This window comes from Falco peregrinus, chromosome 10 (genome assembly GCF_023634155.1).
Source record: "Falco peregrinus isolate bFalPer1 chromosome 10, bFalPer1.pri, whole genome shotgun sequence".
Classification (NCBI taxonomy): domain Eukaryota; kingdom Metazoa; phylum Chordata; class Aves; order Falconiformes; family Falconidae; genus Falco; species Falco peregrinus.
Window position 1 is genome coordinate 9,353,668 of NC_073730.1, and position 19,014 is coordinate 9,372,681.

A 19,014-nucleotide genomic window follows, 5' to 3' on the forward strand; every position below is an offset into this window, starting at 1 on the left:
GGGCTGGGGCGGGGAGGGGAAGGGAAGGAGGTGGGATCATGGAGACGGGACCCAATGAGCCCGAAAAACGTGCCCCGCTCGCAGCCCTTTTAGCGCGGCGGCCGGGCAGTAGCAGCCTCCCGGCGGCGTGCGGAGGGAGCCGACTCCGCATCCCGGTCCGTCCCGTTCCATCCCCGTCCCGTCCCGTCCCATCCCGGCCCGCCATGGCCCTGGGGAAGCTGCAGAAGGTGCTGATCAGCGATAGCCTGGACCCCTGCTGCCGGGAGATACTGCAGGCCGGCGGGCTCCGAGTGCAGGAGAAGCCCGGCCTGAGCAAGGAGGAGCTGCTGCGGGAGATCCGGGTGAGCGCCCACGGGTGGATGCCTGGGTGGGTGGGTGCCGCTGGGGACCAGCTGTCCCGGCTGGCAGCGGACCCCCCTCGGCCGGTGGGGCCGGTCCCAGCCTTCCGTCTGATGCAAGAGCCCGGCTGGTTTCACACTGCCCCACGGCCTGTCCCCAACGCGCCACCCCTCTGGGACCACCCCGGCAGGGCCAGCCCCGGCCCCGGTCCCACGCGCCGTGTCTGTGTCCCCCGCCCCAGGATTGCGATGGCCTCATTGTCCGCTCGGCCACCAAAGTCACGGCCGACGTGCTGGAGGCGGCGCAGCGGCTGCAGGTGGTGGGCAGAGCGGGCACCGGCGTGGACAACGTGGACGTGGAGGCGGCCACCAGGAAGGGGGTCCTGGTCATGAAGTAAGGGCAGGAGTACGGGGGCATCCCTGCCTGCGCTCCTGGGGGGGCAGGAGAGGCTTTGGCAGGGTGCCCTCCACACCTCTGGCACCCACCCCCCTGCGGGTCTCCATCCTCACGGGGTGCAGACCCCATCGGCCCGGGGATGTCATGCCGGTGACACCACTCTCCATCCCCAGCACACCCACTGGGAACAGCCTCAGTGCCGCTGAGCTCACCTGTGGGATGATCCTCTGCTTGGCCAGGTGAGCACAGGGCAGGACTGGGGGTGGCCGCGCGCCCCGCAGTCCCCTGCCCATGCGCTGACTGCGGCCTCCCCTTTTAGGCAGATCCCGCAGGCAGCTGCCTCCATGAAGGAGGGCAAGTGGGACCGTAAGAAGGTAGGAGGTGGGTGCCTGGGGCGGGATGGGGCGGCGGGTGCCTGCATGGAGTGGGCTCGCTCACTCCCTGCTTTGTGCCCTAGTACATGGGCATGGAGCTGAACGGGAAGACGCTGGCTGTGCTGGGGCTGGGGCGCATCGGCAGGGAGGTAGCCACTCGCATGCAGGCTTTCGGCATGAAGGTAAGGAGCTGGGGCAGGGAGGAGCGATGCGGAGGTGTAGGCTCCCTGCCCTGGCCATGGGCATGGTGCCAGGCTGCAGGAGCGAGCATCCGCGCTGCCTCAGACCATAGGGTACGACCCCATCATCACCCCCGAAGCCTCGGCTGCCTTCGGCGTGGAGCAGCTGCCACTGGAGCAGATCTGGCCCCGCTGCGACTTCATCACAGTGCACACCCCACTGCTGCCCTCCACCACGGGTATGGGCTGGGCGCTGGCAGGGGGGGCTTTGCAGGAGAACCGGGGCAGCCCCGGTACTGACAGCACCCCTCTGCAGGGCTCCTCAACGACAGTACCTTCGCCAAGTGCCGCCGTGGCGTGCAGGTGGTGAACTGTGCCCGTGGTGGCATCGTGGACGAGGGTGCGCTGCTGCGGGCGCTGCAGTCGGGGCAGTGCGGCGGGGCTGCCCTCGATGTCTTCACACAGGTGAGCAGGGCTGCGGGGGTCCCTGTGCCTGGCTTTGTCTCAGCGTCACCGTAATTCTGCCCGAGCCAGGCCAGGGCAGCCTAGCAAAGCCCTCCCTCGTTTCCCTCCTGGCAAGGGAGCGGGGGTACGTGCCCCCCTCTGGGGCTCCCAGGTGGGTGCCAGGGCCTGATGGCTGGATGGGATGGGTCGGCAGGAGCCCCCGAAGGACCGTGACCTGGTGAACCACCCCAACGTCATCTGCTGCCCACACCTGGGTGCCAGCACACACGAGGCACAGAGCCGCTGCGGCAAGGAGATCGCCATGCAGATCGTGGACATGGCCACAGGGAAGGGGCTGGCTGGCACAGTGAGTCCCCCCGCTGGGCACCTGACCTCCATGCCTCAGTTTCCCCATCCATAAAACATTGGGGGAAACCCTGTGTGCTCACTGGCAAGTTCTCATTGCCCTGGTCTTCCTCGCAGGTTAACGGGCAGGCTCTCAGCAAGGCTTTTGCACCCCAGACCAAGCCCTGGATTGCCCTGGCCAGAGCCCTGGGCACACTGCTGCACGCTGAGGGCAAGCAAGCACAGGGCAGCGTGCAGGTCTGCACCCTAGGTGAGCTGGGGGGCTGCGCCCTGTGCCTGGGTGCAAGGACCCCGATGGGTGGGCAATGCAGCAGGGTGTGCGGGGACCCGCTGGGATGGGCGTGTGGGAGCGGGGATGGGAGGGCGGCCAGGAGGGATGGCCAGGAGGGTGGTTGGCAGTGGGATGGGAGGATGGCGGGGGGACGGGGGTATGGATGGGTGGGTGGGTGGGAGTAGGGATGGGTGTAGGGATGTGTGGGTGGGAGGATGGCAGCAAGGATGGGCGTATGCGTGGGTGGGTGGAAGGAGCAGCCCAGCTTGCCAGTCCAGTGCAGGCTGACCTCTCTGCTGCTGGCCCACCCACCTTCTGCCTCCTCCCTGCACCCCAGGAACACCCCTGCAGGAGGCCGGGAGCTACCTGACGCCTGCCGTGGCTGCAGGCATGCTGGCTGGAGGGACACAGAAGGAGGTGACCCTGGTGAATGCCCTGCTGCTGGCCCAGGAGGCTGGGCTGAAGGTGCGTGGGCACCCGTGGCTCTGCACACCAAACCTGGTGCACCCAGACCCTGTCCTTCCCCACCAAGTGGTCTGAGCCTGGGGTCACCCCGTGGGCTGCTAATGCAGCTCTCAGGCTGGGGAGGCATCCCCGAGGTGCCTCTGAAGACACCCCCTCCCTCCGCCCCGCTGCACACAGGACCTGGGCACTGAGCGGCCACGTCTCTCTGGCAGGTCACAACCACCCACGGCCACGTGGCCCCTGAGCCCGACGGCAGCACCGGCTTGCTGCAGGTGTCCCTGCAGGGCACCCCACACCGCGTGGCGGGGACAGTGCAGGGCAGCACCCCGGTGCTGCGGGAGCTCAACGGGGCCACCTTCAAGCAGCCGGCCCCACTGGCTGGCCCTCTCCTCATCTACAGAGCCAAAGCCACCGAGCCTGGTGCTCTGCCCGCGCTTGCCGGTGAGCTCCTGGCATCGGCCCCGAGCAGGGGGGGCGCAGCCTTGGGGGGACCCTGCCTCTACTCTGGAGCTGGGCCCCTGCTGCAGCAGGGAGGGAGCGGGTGCTGCATGAAGAGACGGGGATCAGGGCGAGGGGGGGGGGCTTGGGCAGGGGTTTGGGGGATGTGGAGCAAAAGACTTGGGGTGGGGGGACGAGATGGCATTGTGGACCTTTTGCAGGGTGTCGGGATGGGCAGAGCCCTGCTGGGTGCTGGGGCGGGGGGGGCAGCCGGTGGCCCCTAACCCCTCTCCTCCTCTCCAGGGCTGCTGGGGAAGGTGGGCGTCCAGCTCCAGTCCTACCACAGCTCCAGCACGGTGGCAGGGGAGCAGTGGAGTGTCGTCGGGCTCTCAGCCCCTTTGTCGGACCTCAGCGAGTTGAAACCACGCACCATGGAGGTCTTCCAGCTCCACCTGTAGCCCCTGACCACCAGCAGGGGCTCTCCCCACAGCTGCAGCACCTGGACCCCACCACCCAAGCTGGGGGAGCATTCCATCCGGCCACCCCCGGCCCCCACGCTGGGCTTGGGGTGGCCCCACACTCAATAAAGGGTCCAGAAGGGGAGCGTGTGTGATGCCTGTCTGTGCGGTCCCTTGTCCTTGACTCCAAACTTCTCTCCCCAAATCTCCGGCCCCCACCACCCCCCAGCCCTGCTGCTGTTTGCTTAAGGGTGCAAAGGTCTCCACAGCTGCTGCAGCCCCGCCAAGGTCCCCTCTGGCCATGGTCCCATGCGGGGACGTGGCCCAGAGAGCAGGCAGTGCTCCAAGGGAGCTGAGCCTTCCTGTGAGCCCCAGCATCGCCTGCACCCTCCTGTCCCCTGGGTTTTCCCATGGGGATGTTTCAATTTGCCGATGTCACAGGGAAAATGGCATCTTCCCACCCCCAGACCCCAGAGCTGGGGTTTACTTGGCTCCCACAAAATGTACGGGCATGCTCCCATCCTGGGGAAATCAGGGGTCCTGAGGCACGTGTCCAACAGGACAGGTGGCCACGCTGGGTGCCCATGGGATAGATCCGTAAGGGGCCACGATCCAGCCCTGCTGTGGCTGAGGGAAGGGCCCCCGGGTGAGAGGGGACCACTCATGCCCAGGAGCCAGAGCCAGGCTGCTGCTCCGTCTCATCCGCTCCTTTATTCCCTTGTGCCACCGAGGTGTTTGTGGGAAACGCCGTTGTCTCCACCAGCTCCAGGGCCCGAGGTGCTGCTGGCCGCTTCCCAGCCATCCAAAGTGAGGTTCCCCTACAGAGGCCATCCCCGGATTTGGGGGTAAGCAGGGATGCTGGTGGGAAAGAGCATCCCCTTCCCCAGAGCTCACCACTCTGGTCCCCCCTAGACAGGCTTCCTGGCATATTCCCGGCGGTACTTGGCATCCACCCGCGTCAGGTACCAGGTGCCAGGGAAGAGATCTGCCTGGGAGCCATGGGGAGCGTGGTCGGCTGCGGGGAGAGGGTGGTCATGCTCAGGAGGGCCGTGGGCTCCCAGCGGGGGGGTGTCACATCCCCCGGGCCCGCTCACCTAAGTGATGGGTTTCCTCCCGCTGCTTCATGATCTCGGCGAAGTCCTGCGGGGCCACGCGCTTGCGGGCATCCAGGCGAGCTGGCAGGTCAGCCAGGCTGGAGATCAGCTTGTCCAGGGGTGAGCCTGGCCGTGGGCACCCCCGGGGTGAGATGGTGCTGCTGGTGGCCCCAGCCCCACAGCTCCATGCCACCCTCCCCTCCCAGCCCCCCTTTCCCATGGAGCTCACCTGGGGCTGCATCCTGTGAGACGCGGAGGGAGAACATGCTGGCAGCCAGCCCTGAGCCGTAGGAGAAGGCACCGATCCGGGACCCAGCCAGGTCCCGTGCTGAGGACCTGCAGCAAGGGGTTAGGGGTGTTAGAGGGGATTTGGGGCTGCCCCCTGCCCCCTTTGCAGGCCAGGGTGTGCTGGCATCGGGGCCACATTGCTGAGGCTTTCTTTATGCCACCAGTGCCAGGCCATTCTCACGGCTCCTTCACCATGGGATCAGCCGTTCTGTTGGGCACAACAAAGGGATTTTCATCCCTCAGAACCAACAGAAGGGCTTTATGTGCCAACCCAGCTCCAGCGAGCCGAGATGGAAAGGCTGGCAGGGAGGTGGCGTGGAATGGGCCGCATCCATGCCAGGGGCTACATGCAATGAAAGTGTCAGATCTCTGCTGGAGGTGGCAGGGGGAGGGTGTGTGCCTATGCCTGCCGCCCCCAGCCAGCCAAGCCAGGGGCTGCCCTCCCTGAGATGAGCTCCCCACCACCCCGAGACAGCTTTTGTGGGGACTCACTGTGCCAGGAGGGAGGCCAGGCAGCCGTACATGGATGGTGTGTACATGTTGCCGTTACGTGAGGAGAGGAGCAGCGAGGGCTTGGTCTTCTGGTTGAAGATGTCCTGGCTGGCCGCCTGGAACGCCTTCTCCACCTCCTTGCTGGTGTAGGTGTCCTCCAGCTTCACACCGCTGCCCAGAGAGAGGCCAGCTCAAACCCCACATGGGCACATCCCCAGCCAGGCTGGGGGACAGGGGACACGGCGCAGGGACCCACCGAAAGGGCTGAAGCCCCTTGTAGAGGCCGGTGGCCGTGTCGGGGTTGGGGGTGGCCAAGAAGTCATTCAGCAGCAGCCGCCCCACAGACTTCTGCACCAGCTTGCAGAAGGGTGTGTGGAAGATGATGAACTTGAAGTCGTCGAGGGTGAAGGGCCGCTGGATGCCCGCTGGAAGGCAACGTGGGGCCGTCAGCATCTGGTGGGATGGCATGGGCACCCCGGGGGAGCCACTGCTTACCCTGCTGCCACTGGCTCTCTGCCTTCCGGCGGTACACGGCATAGCAGCGGTCCAGCGCCCGCAGGTAGCACTGGATGGAGAGCTGCCCGTCCACCACCGGGTACTCAGAGGACAGGTCTGGCTTGTAGAAGTCGTAGGCGTGCTCCATGTGGGTTCCTCGCAGGCCTGGGGGCACAGGGAGAGGCAGCTGTCAGGGAGCATCCAGGAGTCCCAGCCAGATGGCAAGCACCCATAGGTGCTGCCTGCCATGCCAGTCCCAGCATCCACCAGCCTCCTTGCATTGCTCCGCGGTGCCCACAGGGATGTGACTGGCTGGGATCCTGGGGTACCCAGCTACTGGGGCTGGCAGAGCCGGTGCTGCTGGGGCTGAGCAGCCCTGTCCAAGGCTGGGACATGGTTATATACCCCCCAGGGACAGCACCCATCAGCTCGCTATCCCCAGGGCCTCATGACACCAACCTCTCTCCAGCACCAGCGGGGCGTTGGGTCCTACCAGCATGGCGATGGCACCGGCACCTCCCGTGGGCCGTGCGTTCCCCGTGGCATAGACAGCGATGTCCCCACACACCACCACAGCATAGCGACCTGAAGAAGGACAGTGGGGCTGTCAGCAGGTGGAAGAGTCCATTCTGTGGCCTTTGTGTGCTCCCACCCATCCCTGCACTGCCGGGTGTCATGGAGAAGGCAGGCAAGAAACAGGAGTGATGGAGAGCCTGGAGGGGCAGCAGCTCCCTTTGAGGCTTGCTGGAGGATCTTTGGGTTTGGGGCCACCTCCAGCCTCCTTCCCCCATCCCACAGCACCCACCCAACACCCGCACCCACCATCCCAGGCGCTGGACTCCACCCAGGCAGCTGCATTGAAGAGCGAGGCCGTGCCCCCGTAACAGGCGTTGGTGGTGTCGATGCCCTCCACATCAGTGTTGCCCGAGTCATGGAAAAGCTGCATAAGGACGGTCTTGACAGCCTTGGACTTGTCGATGACAGTCTCGGTGCCCACCTCCAGGCGGCCGATGGCATCCCAGGAGAGGCGCCCGCGCTCCACCAGCCGCTGCACCACCGTCAGGCACAGGGAGTTGATGTCTTCATGGGCAGCGCAGAAGCCCATCTGCTGCTGGCCCAAGCCCCGTGTGTACTTGCCGGCCTCAACGCCATCGTACCGCTCCAGCTCCTCCTGCTCCACGTACTGGGCAGGGAAGTACACCTCCAGCGCCAGGATGCCCACGTCCTTGGGCCAGACACCCGTCCCGGCACCGCTGGAGAGGCTGCTGGGCAGAGGGAGCGGCGACAGTCTTGCGGCAGCCCCAAGCCTCGGGGGCAGGCGGTGGCCCTGGGGAGATGCCACCAGCGAGCACCCCAGGCCACCAGCACCCCAAATCTCTGCAGGTTCCCTGTGCCCAGCAACGCTGTGGGGAGGAGGGAGAGCATGCCCTTCCCCAGCAAGGTTTAAGAGCGCTGCCAGCTCCCCGCCTCCCCCCCCCCCCAAGTTATGCTTCCACCCCACCCGACCCGCGTGGGTGCTCACCATGCTCTCTGCATGGGCATGGAGTGCTGGGGCCCGTGGGCTGCCCGCTCTGGCCCTGGCGGTGCCTGCCTTGCCCCCCAGCAGCGTGCGGCGCGGCCGACCAAGCGCAGCATCTTCACCCCGGCCGCTGCAGGAACGGAGGGACAGACAGCAGGACAGACAGCAGGATGGGCCTTGTGTGGTGCTTTTATAAACTGCGTGGGTGGCACGGCACAGCCCTCCTGGCCCTTATCAGCCCGCCAGACCCCAGCGCTCAAAGGTCACCAAGCACCAGCCAACGCGACAGGGCCGGCAGAGCAAGCGCTGGCTTTGGAGGGGGAAACTTGCAAGATGTCTCTGTCTCATGCCCCAGACCCCGGGGACATGCTCAGCCGGAGCTGGGGCCGAGCAGTGGGACGGGCTGTCCTGCAGCCCCTGCTCCCCGTGCCAAGGGCTGGTGGCAGCCCCGGTGCCTGGCTGGCACAGCTGTGGTCACTGCGGCTGGTGCAAGGTGCTGCGTGGCCTCCCCGGCTGTCCTGGGGAGGGAGCAGAGGGCAGCTTCGGCTGTGGTGCCACCACCATCCGTGCCACCTGGGAAGCGGTCCACCTCCATCACATGCCGCAGCTCCGGGGGCGAAAAAAACCATGAGCTGGGTGGGGGCAGAGCCGTCTTCAAAATAGCAGAGTAAACAGCCACGTGATGCCTGTGGCAACACTGCGGTGACACCAGAACGGACCTTTGGTCTCGCTGCTGCTGTCAACATGGCCACAGGGCAGCATCGCAGCCCCCGGACCCCCGTGGAGCTGTCTGCAGGGGGCGGGGGGCACCCATCCCCATGCCTGCACCCCCATGCCAGCTCCCAGCCCCACCCATGTCTGTGCCCCACATCTTGACACCGGCACCCTGGGGACACCCCTGTCCATGCACTTTGCACCCCAGGGACACCTGTCCCATTTGGCACCAGAGGGCTGAGGGTGAGCAAACACCAGCACCCGACTGGGAGAGCCACCGGCCCCACGGCTCCCGGGAGCTCACCCCCAAGCAGCTCCGCTGGCACCGGCACTGCCCAAGCCCCCGGGAGCCGGGGAACCCGGGAGCCGCGGCAGCACCTGCCTCTCCCTCGCCCGGAACAGCCCAAGGCTTTGCAGCAGCACAGAGCTCACACAGCACTTGCATGCTTCTTTTTTTATAGATGTATTTTTAGGAAGTGGGGGGAGAAGAGCAGAGGTGGCAGGAGGGGAGCATCGCTGGCGTGGGGTCCCCCCCAGGCCCCAGGGCCGTGCTCAGTGCACCGGGCTGAACTTGCAGACGTAGTGGTGGCGCTGGGAGCAGTCGGCGCTGGACCAAAGGGTGAAGCCTGATGGAGAGATGGGCTGGGGGTTGGTGGGGGCAGCGGCGAGGGCAGGGGCACCAGCTCTGCCCACCGCAGCCCCTGGAGGGGACAGGACCCAGAGGAGCAGGAGGAGGAGGAGGAGGAGGAGGAGGAGGGATGCTGTCCAAGAGCTAGCGCTGGAAGTGGCGGTGGGGTCCGGGCACTCACCGCTGAGATGGGTCAGGATGCCGCAGGTGCCACTGTGGGCACCGCTCCGAGCCAGCCCACTGGTGACGCTGTACTTGTCCCCACTCACCCACTGCCAGGCCTGGCTCTGTGCAGGGCGAGGGGGGTCAGAGGCTGCCCCCTGCCTCCCACCCCCTGCCCTCCCCCCCCCCCGCCCCCCACCTCACCTCCTGCCCGTAGTGGAGGCCGAGCCAGACGGGCTGCACGCGCTGGTAGTAGGAGATGACCCTCTGCAGGGTGGCTGCCTCCTTGGGCTCCTCCACCCAGGCCAGGTGGGCGCTGGCGTGGCTGGCCTGGCACTGCCGCTGCAGGGACAGCCGTCACTGACCAGGCACCCCAGGGACATGGGGGGTCCCCGGCCGCCTGGGTACCCCAGCAGTCTTACCTCAGCCTCGTCCCAGCTCCGGAGCTGACTGAAATACTTGAAGCAGTTGAGCTTGTAGTAATACCAGCCCTTGGGGCAGTAGTCTATGTACCGGGCGCCTGCGGAGGGAGGGCGGCGTGGCGGGATGGGGGACGGCTGGCATGGCCGCTGGAGAGGAGCGTGGCTCCCTCCCGGCCCAGCTGGGCGAGCAGCTGCCCCCCGAGTGGTGGGACTCACCGGCTGGCCACAGGAGCCCCACGCAGCCCAGCAGCACGAGGGTGAATCTGGCCACTGCCACCATCCTCCTTGCTCCTGGAAGTGCCCCCTGTAAAAGCTCAGGGGGTGATGCCAGGTCCCTCAGGGACAGGGGATGCTGCCTGTGCCCAGAGGGCGCAAACCCACCCTGCTGTGGACTGAATCTGGCCCCTTTCAGCTGGCTGGAGAGGATGGCAGTCCTGGAGACTGTGCATCCCTCTCCCCTCCCTGGCACAGGTCACTGCCCTGTGCCTGCACCCCTTTTCCCAGGCACGGCTCGGGGTCCCCAGCTCACATTGGCAGCCGGGGGTCCTGGCCCCACTGGTCCCAGCCTTGGTGGGAGGCATCTGGGTGAGCCAAGCTGCTCTGCGGGGACATGGGGGGAGCGCTGCCATGGCCACATGCCATGCCCTGGCACCGGGTGGCAGCAGCTGCGGCACAGGCAGGGCCAGGGCCGGTAGGGCTGCAAGGACTACGTGCACAGCATTGCTCTCACCCCCCAAGCTCACAGGGCTGCCAGGCTGGGGATGCAAATCGTCCACATCAGTGCAGATCCCCTTTATCTGGGCTAATCCCTGGGCACTGGGGCTGATTTGCAGACTCAGCTCATCTTCCCCTCAAAGAAGCAGCGACAAAAGTCAACGCGGGGCTGGAAATTGCATTGTTGCAGCCTGCCCCATCCAGCAAGGGCAGCGCTCAGCTCCCCCCAGGATCCGCCAGGGCTGGGACTGGCTCCTGCTCAACCCACGAGCCACCCTGGAGCAAGCCGAGGCCCCGGCCACCCAGTGAGTGTCCCCTTCCTCACCTGCTGTCCGGAGACGGTGAGGAATAACGACTTCTCCTGGATCACCAGGAGAGGAGCTGCCCTTTATAGCCCAGTGCTCACCAGCATCACTGTTTGCCCAAGCTCAGGTGATTCCCACCATAAAAATCCTAGTGGAATCCCTCCACTTGGCTGGAAAGCTGCCCAGATCTCTATTTTGTTTGCATTCCACGTTCCTCCAGAAAAGACAGGAAGAACCTCTCCTAGTTGGTCAATAAACCCCCTGCAATTACCATTAATTGCCAACGAAGACACAGAGATAATCTTGCAGCAGAGAGCAGCCTGGCACCGGGCAGGAATGCCCACTGGCTCAGCCCCGACTGCTCCGGGGGGCTGGCAGGGGTGAGCCCCAGGGGAAGACTGCCCTGATCCCGGCTGGAGCATCCCTGCCGTGAGCGGCCGGGCTGTGGGTACCACTCGCTGGTCTTGCCCGCGTCCCCGGCCGAGGGACAGCAGCCAGCCGGGCCCCACACCCCGGCAGCTCCGCCGTGCGTCACCCACACACCACCCTTGTTTGAACTGCCGGGGGATGTTTGTCAGCAGGATGCAGGACACAGGGATGTGGGAACAGCCTGCGGCCAGGGGCTGGCGGGTGCCATCAGATAGCAGCGGGGGTGCCCGGGCCCCTGCACCTGGCAGTGACGCAGGGCTTCGTCACTGTGTCCCTCCAGGAGGGATGGAGCAGGTGGTGCAGCAGCAGCCCCCCACTGCCCCGGCCCCATGGGGGGTACCGGGGGAGGCTGGTGCTGGCACGGAGCCGCAGAGGGGGCAGCCCCCGGCCCCAGCAGCCGGAGCCCTTTGGCGAGGTCGGGCACAGCCTTCCCTGGCCCTCGTGCTCACCGGGGTGCCCGCTTGCACCGGTGCCGGGGAGCTGAAGCGCATCCACCTCACTGCTTTGAGCACGCTGCTCTGCAGCAGGACTTCCCTGGCTCCTAGCACACCAAAGCAGCTTTGAAAGCTCTTCCCGCTGCCGGTCCCAGTCCCGTGGCCTCCTGCAGAGCTGCCAGCTCCTGCCCAGCACCCTGCTGCTGCCAGCCGCACCTGCTGCCCGGTGCTCCTTCCCCCAGCCCTCCCGGAGACCCCTGGGGGAGGCCACTGGGAGCCACCCAGGGCTCCAGCCCTGGAGCTGAGCCCCGTTACCCCCAGCACAGGGGGCTGGGAGCCGGCTGAAGGTGTTCTGGCTGCCAGGCTCCAGCTGCGTCCCCCAGGGATGTCCCGCCGCTCCTTTGCCGAAACACGCAGCCAGCCAGAGCTGCTACACCCACAGGGCGCAGCTCCATGGCAGCATGCAGAGGCAGGTCTGGCTCTCGCCCCGGGCAGGGAGGAGGATCAGACCCATCTCTTCACCCACGCAGCTGGGATAGAGCTGCTGCTGCTTCCCAAGACCTCAGGTGCCAGCTTGCCAGGCGCTCTCAGGGATCAAACCGGTAAAGCCACCTTGTATCCAAACACAGCTGCTGCCTGCTACCCTATCTCGGGAAAGAAACCACCTTACTGAGACCAGCCAGCTCCAACAAATGGGGACACCCCTCACACACAGCAACCCCCCAGAAGACAGGACCCTACCCTTGTTTTATGAAAAACCATGAAAATATTCCCCACAGGAGCCCAAGGCTACCGCACCACCCCTCAGTTAGACACGGAATGCCCCAGCTCCCTGCCTGGCTGGTTCAGTTCGGCTCACTTGGATGCAACACGTTTCCACAAGCCCCTCGCCATCCCAGGCAGGGGAAGAGGCATGTGCCGTCCCCGAGGAGATGCGGTTTCAAGTCTCAGCCTGAGCATCGGCACAGCTGCGCCAGGGCCACAGCAGAGCTCGCTAAACTTTGGCACAGATGTGCAACCTGTGAGAGAACACGGATGAAAGCCTCCCGGAGGTTTGTACTTGCCAAGCTGGCTCTACTAGAAGATAAAGGAACTGCGCTGTTTGAATATTAAACCCTTAAAATGCCCCCGGCAGCTTTATCCCTGCTAGGCAGCATAATTCAGCTACCGGCTCCATCCGAGACTGTGGCGAGAGCTGGAAACCAGCCTGGGGAGCACTAGTGAGGCCCAAGGCTTCGTGGCAGCTCCCTGCTCAACATCCAGCACGGCAGCCATCGTCAGTTCATTCTCTCCCTCTTCAAGTTAAACTTTTCCAGTCTGAAAACAGCGAAGGAGGAGCTGCGATGCCAGTTCAGAGGCTGGAGAATCACGCATCTTCATGCATCAGGTGCCAAGCCAAAACCAGGGAGGCAGCCTCAGCTCCAAGGATGAGGGTCCCCCTCCCAGCTGGAAGAACAGCGAGCAGCCCAGCGAAGCAAGCAGGACCTGGAAGGGCAAGCGAATACACGCCTCCACTAACCACTGCCTCACCCACACTTGCTCACCACCTTTCCAAAAGCCGCAGCCCTTCTCCAGCTCCCAGACTCCCAGGCAAGCAAGAGCTCTTATTCACAGCATCTCAGAAGGGCCCCATCCATCCCACTCCCTCCCCATCCTTCCCATTATGCCCAGCTGCTTGGCTGCTGGTTCCTGCCCCCTGGCCCAGCTAACCAAGACGCCCCGAATCCTCCTGCTATGCCCGATCCAGGCTGCTTTCAGCGCCCAGGGACAGCTCCCCGGGACGGAGCGAAGCACTGGGGTCCGTGCGCTGCCGAGCCACAAGCCAGAGCGCCCGTGATCGCCAGCAGCTCTCTTCCCGACACGGACTGTGGAGGTCCCACCAAGCCCTCCCTTGTCAGGGGCCTCAACAGCTACTGAACACCAATGAATCATTTTATAATCCAGTGGCTGTGCCACGGTAGCTGGGAAGACAAACAAAAACAGCAGCACACAGACACTGGGCACATACTCTTTATTCTGGGGATAAAAATTGCTTATACATTTTGCAGCAACTATTTTCATAAAAGACTTTTATAAAAAATGTAAAAATAAGCAAATATTTTCCATTATTAATGTAGGAAAATGCTGCTGTGTGAATGGTTACTCTACAACTTATGAGATAAAATACCACCTTAAGGAGATATTATCTTTACAAGTAGTTAAAAAAAAAAAAAAAGGCAGAGGGCCATCATATTAACACGCCAGGCACGAAACTGGCTTCATTCCACAGAAAGCACTCATCTTGTAAAAGGTAGCCACATATATAAAAAGGCACTTGGTTATTTGGGGCTAACAAGGAAAAGCCCTTTGTTTCTTTAGCATCGATGTAGCAACACTTCATTATTTGCAGTGAAACATGTACCTGGACAGACCTCCAGGAGCTTGCAGGCTCCTGCCTGGAGATCTGAGTTGGTTGCAGCTCAGCTTCACAGGACACACTGCAGCGAGCGTGCCGGGGAATGCTCTGTGCGTCGTAAAAAGCAGTAACTTCAAAATTAAAAACTTCAGCCCAAAACAATGGCCCCGGGAACCAGCTCCTCCTGAGGCCCTGCCTTCATGTACCATTGAGTAGAATCAAAAAAAAAAAAAAAAATTAAAAAGCTTTTACTTTTGATTAGAATGGAAAGAAACATCAGAGAAAATACTGTACATGGTAGGATGCTGAATGGCCGCTGCTTGGAGGGGAGCGGCGTTCTCTGTCCTTTAGCGGCAGCCGACAGCCCCGATCTCTTTGGAACATGTGTCTGCAGGGTTCCCCCGAAGAGGTAGGAGCAAACCATCCCCACAAGTGTTCGCTTCGGCTGCTGACTGGTTCAGAGCCCTTCAGGGAAGCGCTACTCTTGCGGAAAGCAGAAAGAGTGGCTGTTTGCCTAAGGTCAGTGACAGCTGGCTTCCGTAACTCCGAAAATACTGGGGGAACCGCAGCACAAATGGCACCACCATCCCACAGAGCACGTCGGGCACCTCAGTCGGGAAATCTCGGTACAGGCAGAAGCTGAGTGCAGAGGACAGCCCCAAACCTGTTAACCAAACAGCATTAGGCAACGGTGTCCAAGCTTTTTGGTCTGCTGCTTAAGCCCAGCTCCTGGTTTCAGGCACACTGCTGCGGCTGGAAGCCTGCTTGGGAGTCAGTGCTGCAGCCTCCCTGTTGGGAGAGGAAGACAAGGCAGCCTTGTCCCAGGGCTGAAGTGAAAGGGACAATTTTCAAAGGGCTGGATGCCATTCCTGACACAGGAGACGTGCTGCAAACACTTAATGACATCCTTGACACTTCTTAATAATACCACAAAGAGGCAGCATATGTTATCTGGAGGACAGGACACAGCCACCCTTGGATGGAGGGGAGGGGAGTACTGTGCAAGAACACTGGGAGCGTCTGTCATCAGGTTCTGAAACACTCATGCGCATCCCGAGAGCTTCCCAAAAGGCCTGTGTCGGTTGCAGGGCATCTCTTCCAGCATGGGAGCCCATGAAGGCAGTCACGGACACACCTGGCAGGATGGGGGGACAGGGAGGGTAGTGTGTCAAAACGGTCAGGTGTGTCTCGGGGAAGACATACAACTCGAGAGAGATGTGCCTACAGGTCACCGCGGAGGGAAGACCGGGTCAGACCAGCGTTGTTTGTTTTTTTTTGGGGGGGGGGGCGGGGGGGCCGGGGCGGGAAAGACCTAGGGGAAGACTATATGTATATATAACCTCATAATACCTGGGGGGGGCAGGCAGTGAGAACACTAAGGGGTGTTAGTGGGTCTGTATAAGACAAAAGACTTGAAGAGGGAAGGGTGAAGCTGCACGACAGAAGGTGTCACTTGACCTGCAGGTGTTTTGGGAAGTCCGGCTAGCTTGCTGAGCAAGAGCAGCCGAGGGAAGGAGGGGTCTAGGAACGCGGGTGCAGCTCTGAGCTGTGTCAAGACAAGGCAAGGCAACTTGAACTCGAGGAGAACTAGTAGAAGGTGCTTCAGAGAGAAGTTACGTGGGTAACAGGAGGAGTAACAAAATAAGGATACAAAGCTGGTTTAATTTCTGGAGAAACGACCATGAGATGTATTAAGCTGAAGAGCTGTCTCCCCAAAGAAATGGTGGAACAGATTTAAGAGCAGGCTGGAGAATCCAGTGCAGACAGCAATCACATCCAAGGTGCATGGGTGTCGGTTAGAAGTGACCCAGCCGGCCTTCTCCGTCACCAGCTTCTACAGTTCTCTGTTTAGCATAAAAGCATACAAGCCCACAGCGACCACAGTCCCTCCAAGGAAAAAACAGCCTGGGCTCATTAAGACTCTTGGATACTAAAATGGTTCTTCATTGCCATCCTGGAAGACCTTCATGAGTTCTGGAGTCCGCTTTAATCGGGCTTCATCTTGGCCAGCCTTCAGGCATACACCTGCATGTTGTTCCGCTGCTGCTCTGTCATGTGAGCGGCCGCTGGCCCACGCTGGTTGTTACTGGGACTGGTTGCCACATCAGACCAGTCAGAGGCAGAGTGTGGGGAGGAGCTTGACCACTGGTCTGGAGATTCGGGCGATGGAGTCAGGTATGGGTGCTCCCCTTGTAAGTGCCGGTTGTGGCTAGGAGTCCGTTCTGTGGCCGAGGAGTAGCAGCTGTGCTGTGAGGGAGGCGTGGGGTACTTCCCCATCGAGCTCTGGAACTGGTGGTAAGCTGGGAGGACCGTCTGAGCCACCTGCCCGTCCTGCTGAGGGATGGCAGCCATGGAGAACGAGGCGCTGGGCAGCTGAGCTAAATCCGGTATCTGGTACATGGAGCTAAGAGGCCCAGCCATGTTCTGAGCGCAGTTTGACTGGGCCTGCTGCGGCAGTGCTTGCTGGTTTATGCCACCCTTGGGAACCAGCTGGAAAGTCATGATAGGGGGCAGAGACTCCCTGGAAACTCCCATGTGCTTTGTATCTGCTTGAACCAATCCGCTCTGCTGAGACACGCTGGGGTGCGAATGCATCACCTGCGGCACCATGCCAAACATTTCGTTGTACTGGGACTCGTTCACCTCCATACGGTTCATCCACTCGGTGGAAACGTCGGCTGGCCGGAGCCTGCCAAGCCCGCTGTTAGGAGGGGTGGTTCTGTGCTGCGAAAGCAGCTGGCTGACGGACGGGAGCACCGTGCCAGACCCGCGTCCTAAGGGCTGCATCTCGTGGAGGTTGGAGAAGGACATGGTGTGCGCGGCCTGCACCGACGGAGCAGTCAGCAGTGAGCTGGGCGACGAGTGTAACACCCCCGGCGATGGCATCACGGGAGACGATGTTGGTTCGGATGCAAAAGCATGTGGCGATTCTAGGGAATCAACTGGTGACAGGGTCACCGAGCTCTCTGAAAACTGCCCTTTGCCCTCACTGAGGGACTTCTTCCTTCTCCTCTTTGCATCTTTGGTGAGGTTTGTGGGCATAATGCCTTTGGCATTCGGTTTTCGTGACTTCTTGCTTAAGGAAGCGTGCTTCAGATTGAGGAAGGACCTATTTGGGCCACAGATGACCGGGGAGAGGGCAGAGTTCAGCATGGCACCGGGGTGCCCAGCGGGGCTGTGTGCCACATTGTACTCGTTGAGAAGCTGCACTATGTCATGGTGCATCCGGTCCTGGGCCACATCGCGGGGCAGGCGGTCCATGTGGTCCGTGATGTCTCGATTGGCAAAGTGGTCCAGCAAGATTTTTGCTGCTTCGAAACTGCCTTCTCGAGCAGCAAGGAAGAGTGGCGTCTCTTCCTGAAAACACAGGGAATAAGTATTTTAGCGGCTTCAGCATGGGGGGACTGACTTACAGCTAACAAGCCCTTAACGGTGTGGCAACACTTGGAAGCTCTGTGTCCCATTAACTGTCTCCAAGAACAGCCCATCCTGAGAGGTGCCCACTGAAAAAGGCAGATTACAGGAGATGATTTCATAGATGGCAGCAGAGCACGCAGCCTAAACCATCCCACTGCGAAGCGCACTATTCTGCCACGGGTCCTTGGAGGAACGGTGTGCCTTTCTCCCACTGACCCCTATGAGGGAAAGGTACAAGCGACTAAAACAGCCCAGTAACGAACTGCAGCTTGTTGGTAGCTCTAAAATCCACTGAGCAATATGTAATAATCCAAAAAAGAAAACCTAGGCGGAGGAAAGAAATCAAGGACTAAGATACAGCAAAAACTAGGAGTGAAGCTACAGGAGGTCTGTGCAGTGCAGACTGTCTCTCAAACAGAGGGGCTTCTTCCCCACATCCACCTGGCACTGAGCGCCTTGGAAATGTGACAGGATCCAACTGCCGCTGTGCTGCCCAACCTGTGCCTGTTAACCGGAACCCAGCTGCTTGACACCAGCAGCACTTCGCCCTGGTGCTCTCACACACGGTTGCCTGTGTATTGCATTCCTTTCCTGCAAGAAAAGCAGGACAGCACTGCTACCCACGACTTGGCTAAACAAGGGAGAGAACTGCTCTCCCATATCAGAAATCCTACAAGACACCCAGTACTTGGGGAGAGTTCCAGTTGCAGTCTAGGTCTGGAAGACCTGCAGCGAGGACCCGGTTTAGAAAATCTGAACTTGGTTCGCTACCAACAGCAAAAAGATGCTTTGAGTTAGGAAGCACAGCCACGCCGAGCACACCCAGACCGTACCTTGTTATCCTGCATGTCTCTGTTGGCCCCATTTTTCAGCAGCACTAGTGTTGCTTCCACATTGTTGACAGCAGCAGCCCAGTGAAGAGCAGATTTACCTGCAGGGAAACCCAGCAACTTCAGTAACAAACAGAGAAGCTATTTCCTAAAGCACCAGATGGACTGAGTACACTGAGGGAAAAAAGCAACTGCAGTGCAGCTCACAGCACGTGAACATGTCCTGAAGTCACATTTACGCTTTGGAAATCGCCACATTGTGACGCACTCCTGTTATGGGAGTATGCAATGGGACTTTCAGCACTTGCTCTGGAATTTTTTAATTTTTGTTTTTTAAATAATCTATCCACAGAGTCATGTCTGCAGCCCAGAAAATCCCAGCATATCCAATCCTGTATTTCTTCTGTTTCTCTTCCAGGACTGTTTAACCAAGCCACTGAGCAGCAGCCTGCAGTCTATTACTGCTGGGAGGACTTCCACAGGAGAGCCCAGCATCTGATTTAGCTACAGAATTTATGAGTAGCCCACACTCCAGGAGAGCAGAAGCCCACCCCTCCTTGCTCACACCATGACAAATATTTGCCCAGCCAGTATGTCGCATTCCCATTACCGTGGTCATCAACAGCATTCACATCTGCCTGGCAATTAATTAGCTCGGCCACCATTCCTTCCACTGCCAGACGTGCGGCCAGAATTAACGGGGTCGTTCCATCATTCATCCGAGCATCCAAGTCTGTCACTCTGTTACGGATCAGGATCTGGACAACAGGGGAAGACAGTGGGTTTTTTCAATACTGCTACAGACCAAAACTGAGGATCTGGCAGAAACTAAAACTTTATAATGAAAAAGCTGTCTGAGCACTGAAATGCAGACACCCAGGTAACGGAGGCAAACAGACCAAATCAATACATGCCAGATGATTCACGCATGCTGAGTTTTTCAAGC

General features: G+C 61.2%; 4 protein-coding genes across 6 annotated transcripts in view; 1 reads left to right on the forward strand and 3 right to left on the reverse strand.

Moving 5' to 3' along the window:
- Positions 1-91: 91 nt before the first annotated feature.
- Positions 92-3,875, forward strand: PHGDH (phosphoglycerate dehydrogenase). Its single transcript, XM_005241232.3, has 12 exons — positions 92-341; positions 581-732; positions 909-974; positions 1,055-1,109; positions 1,193-1,291; positions 1,395-1,527; positions 1,605-1,753; positions 1,947-2,099; positions 2,216-2,348; positions 2,707-2,834; positions 3,047-3,275; positions 3,576-3,875. Exons 1-12 carry the CDS (start codon positions 204-206, stop codon positions 3,728-3,730), a joined length of 1,590 nt encoding a protein of 529 aa, XP_005241289.2. The 5' UTR covers positions 92-203; the 3' UTR covers positions 3,731-3,875.
- A 547-nt stretch (positions 3,876-4,422) lies between these two features.
- HMGCS2 (3-hydroxy-3-methylglutaryl-CoA synthase 2) lies at positions 4,423-7,802 on the reverse strand. Of its 2 annotated transcripts, none has more exons than XM_005241233.3 (9): positions 7,622-7,802; positions 6,922-7,361; positions 6,559-6,684; positions 6,100-6,264; positions 5,861-6,029; positions 5,605-5,775; positions 5,054-5,160; positions 4,825-4,950; positions 4,423-4,745 (listed from the first exon to the last, which is right to left on the reverse strand). In XM_005241233.3, the coding sequence occupies exons 1-9, from the start codon at positions 7,732-7,734 to the stop codon at positions 4,639-4,641; spliced, it is 1,524 nt and encodes a 507-aa protein (XP_005241290.1). In that variant the 5' UTR covers positions 7,735-7,802; the 3' UTR covers positions 4,423-4,638. The 2 variants fall into 2 exon arrangements, with proteins under 2 accessions (XP_005241290.1, XP_027647950.1); XM_027792149.2 differs by having other exon boundaries at positions 6,922-7,364; positions 7,622-7,801.
- Positions 7,803-8,803: 1,001 nt separating this feature from the next.
- Positions 8,804-12,207, reverse strand: REG4 (regenerating family member 4). 2 transcript variants are annotated; one of them, XM_055815068.1, is made up of 6 exons: positions 10,584-12,207; positions 9,761-9,848; positions 9,545-9,642; positions 9,327-9,464; positions 9,142-9,247; positions 8,804-8,958 (listed from the first exon to the last, which is right to left on the reverse strand). In XM_055815068.1, exons 2-6 carry the CDS (start codon positions 9,822-9,824, stop codon positions 8,885-8,887), a joined length of 480 nt encoding a protein of 159 aa, XP_055671043.1. In that variant the 5' UTR covers positions 9,825-9,848; positions 10,584-12,207; the 3' UTR covers positions 8,804-8,884. The 2 variants fall into 2 exon arrangements, with proteins under 2 accessions (XP_055671043.1, XP_055671045.1); XM_055815070.1 differs by lacking the exon at positions 10,584-12,207 and having other exon boundaries at positions 9,761-10,562.
- Positions 12,208-13,422: 1,215 nt separating this feature from the next.
- The window catches only part of NOTCH2 (notch receptor 2), an 88,205-nt gene continuing 82,613 nt past the window's right edge, over positions 13,423-19,014 (reverse strand). The window contains 3 exon segments of the mRNA XM_055815067.1: positions 13,423-17,178; positions 18,072-18,169; positions 18,679-18,826. Of these exon segments, the coding sequence (XP_055671042.1) occupies positions 15,835-17,178; positions 18,072-18,169; positions 18,679-18,826 (1,590 nt within the window). The 3' untranslated portion in view covers positions 13,423-15,834.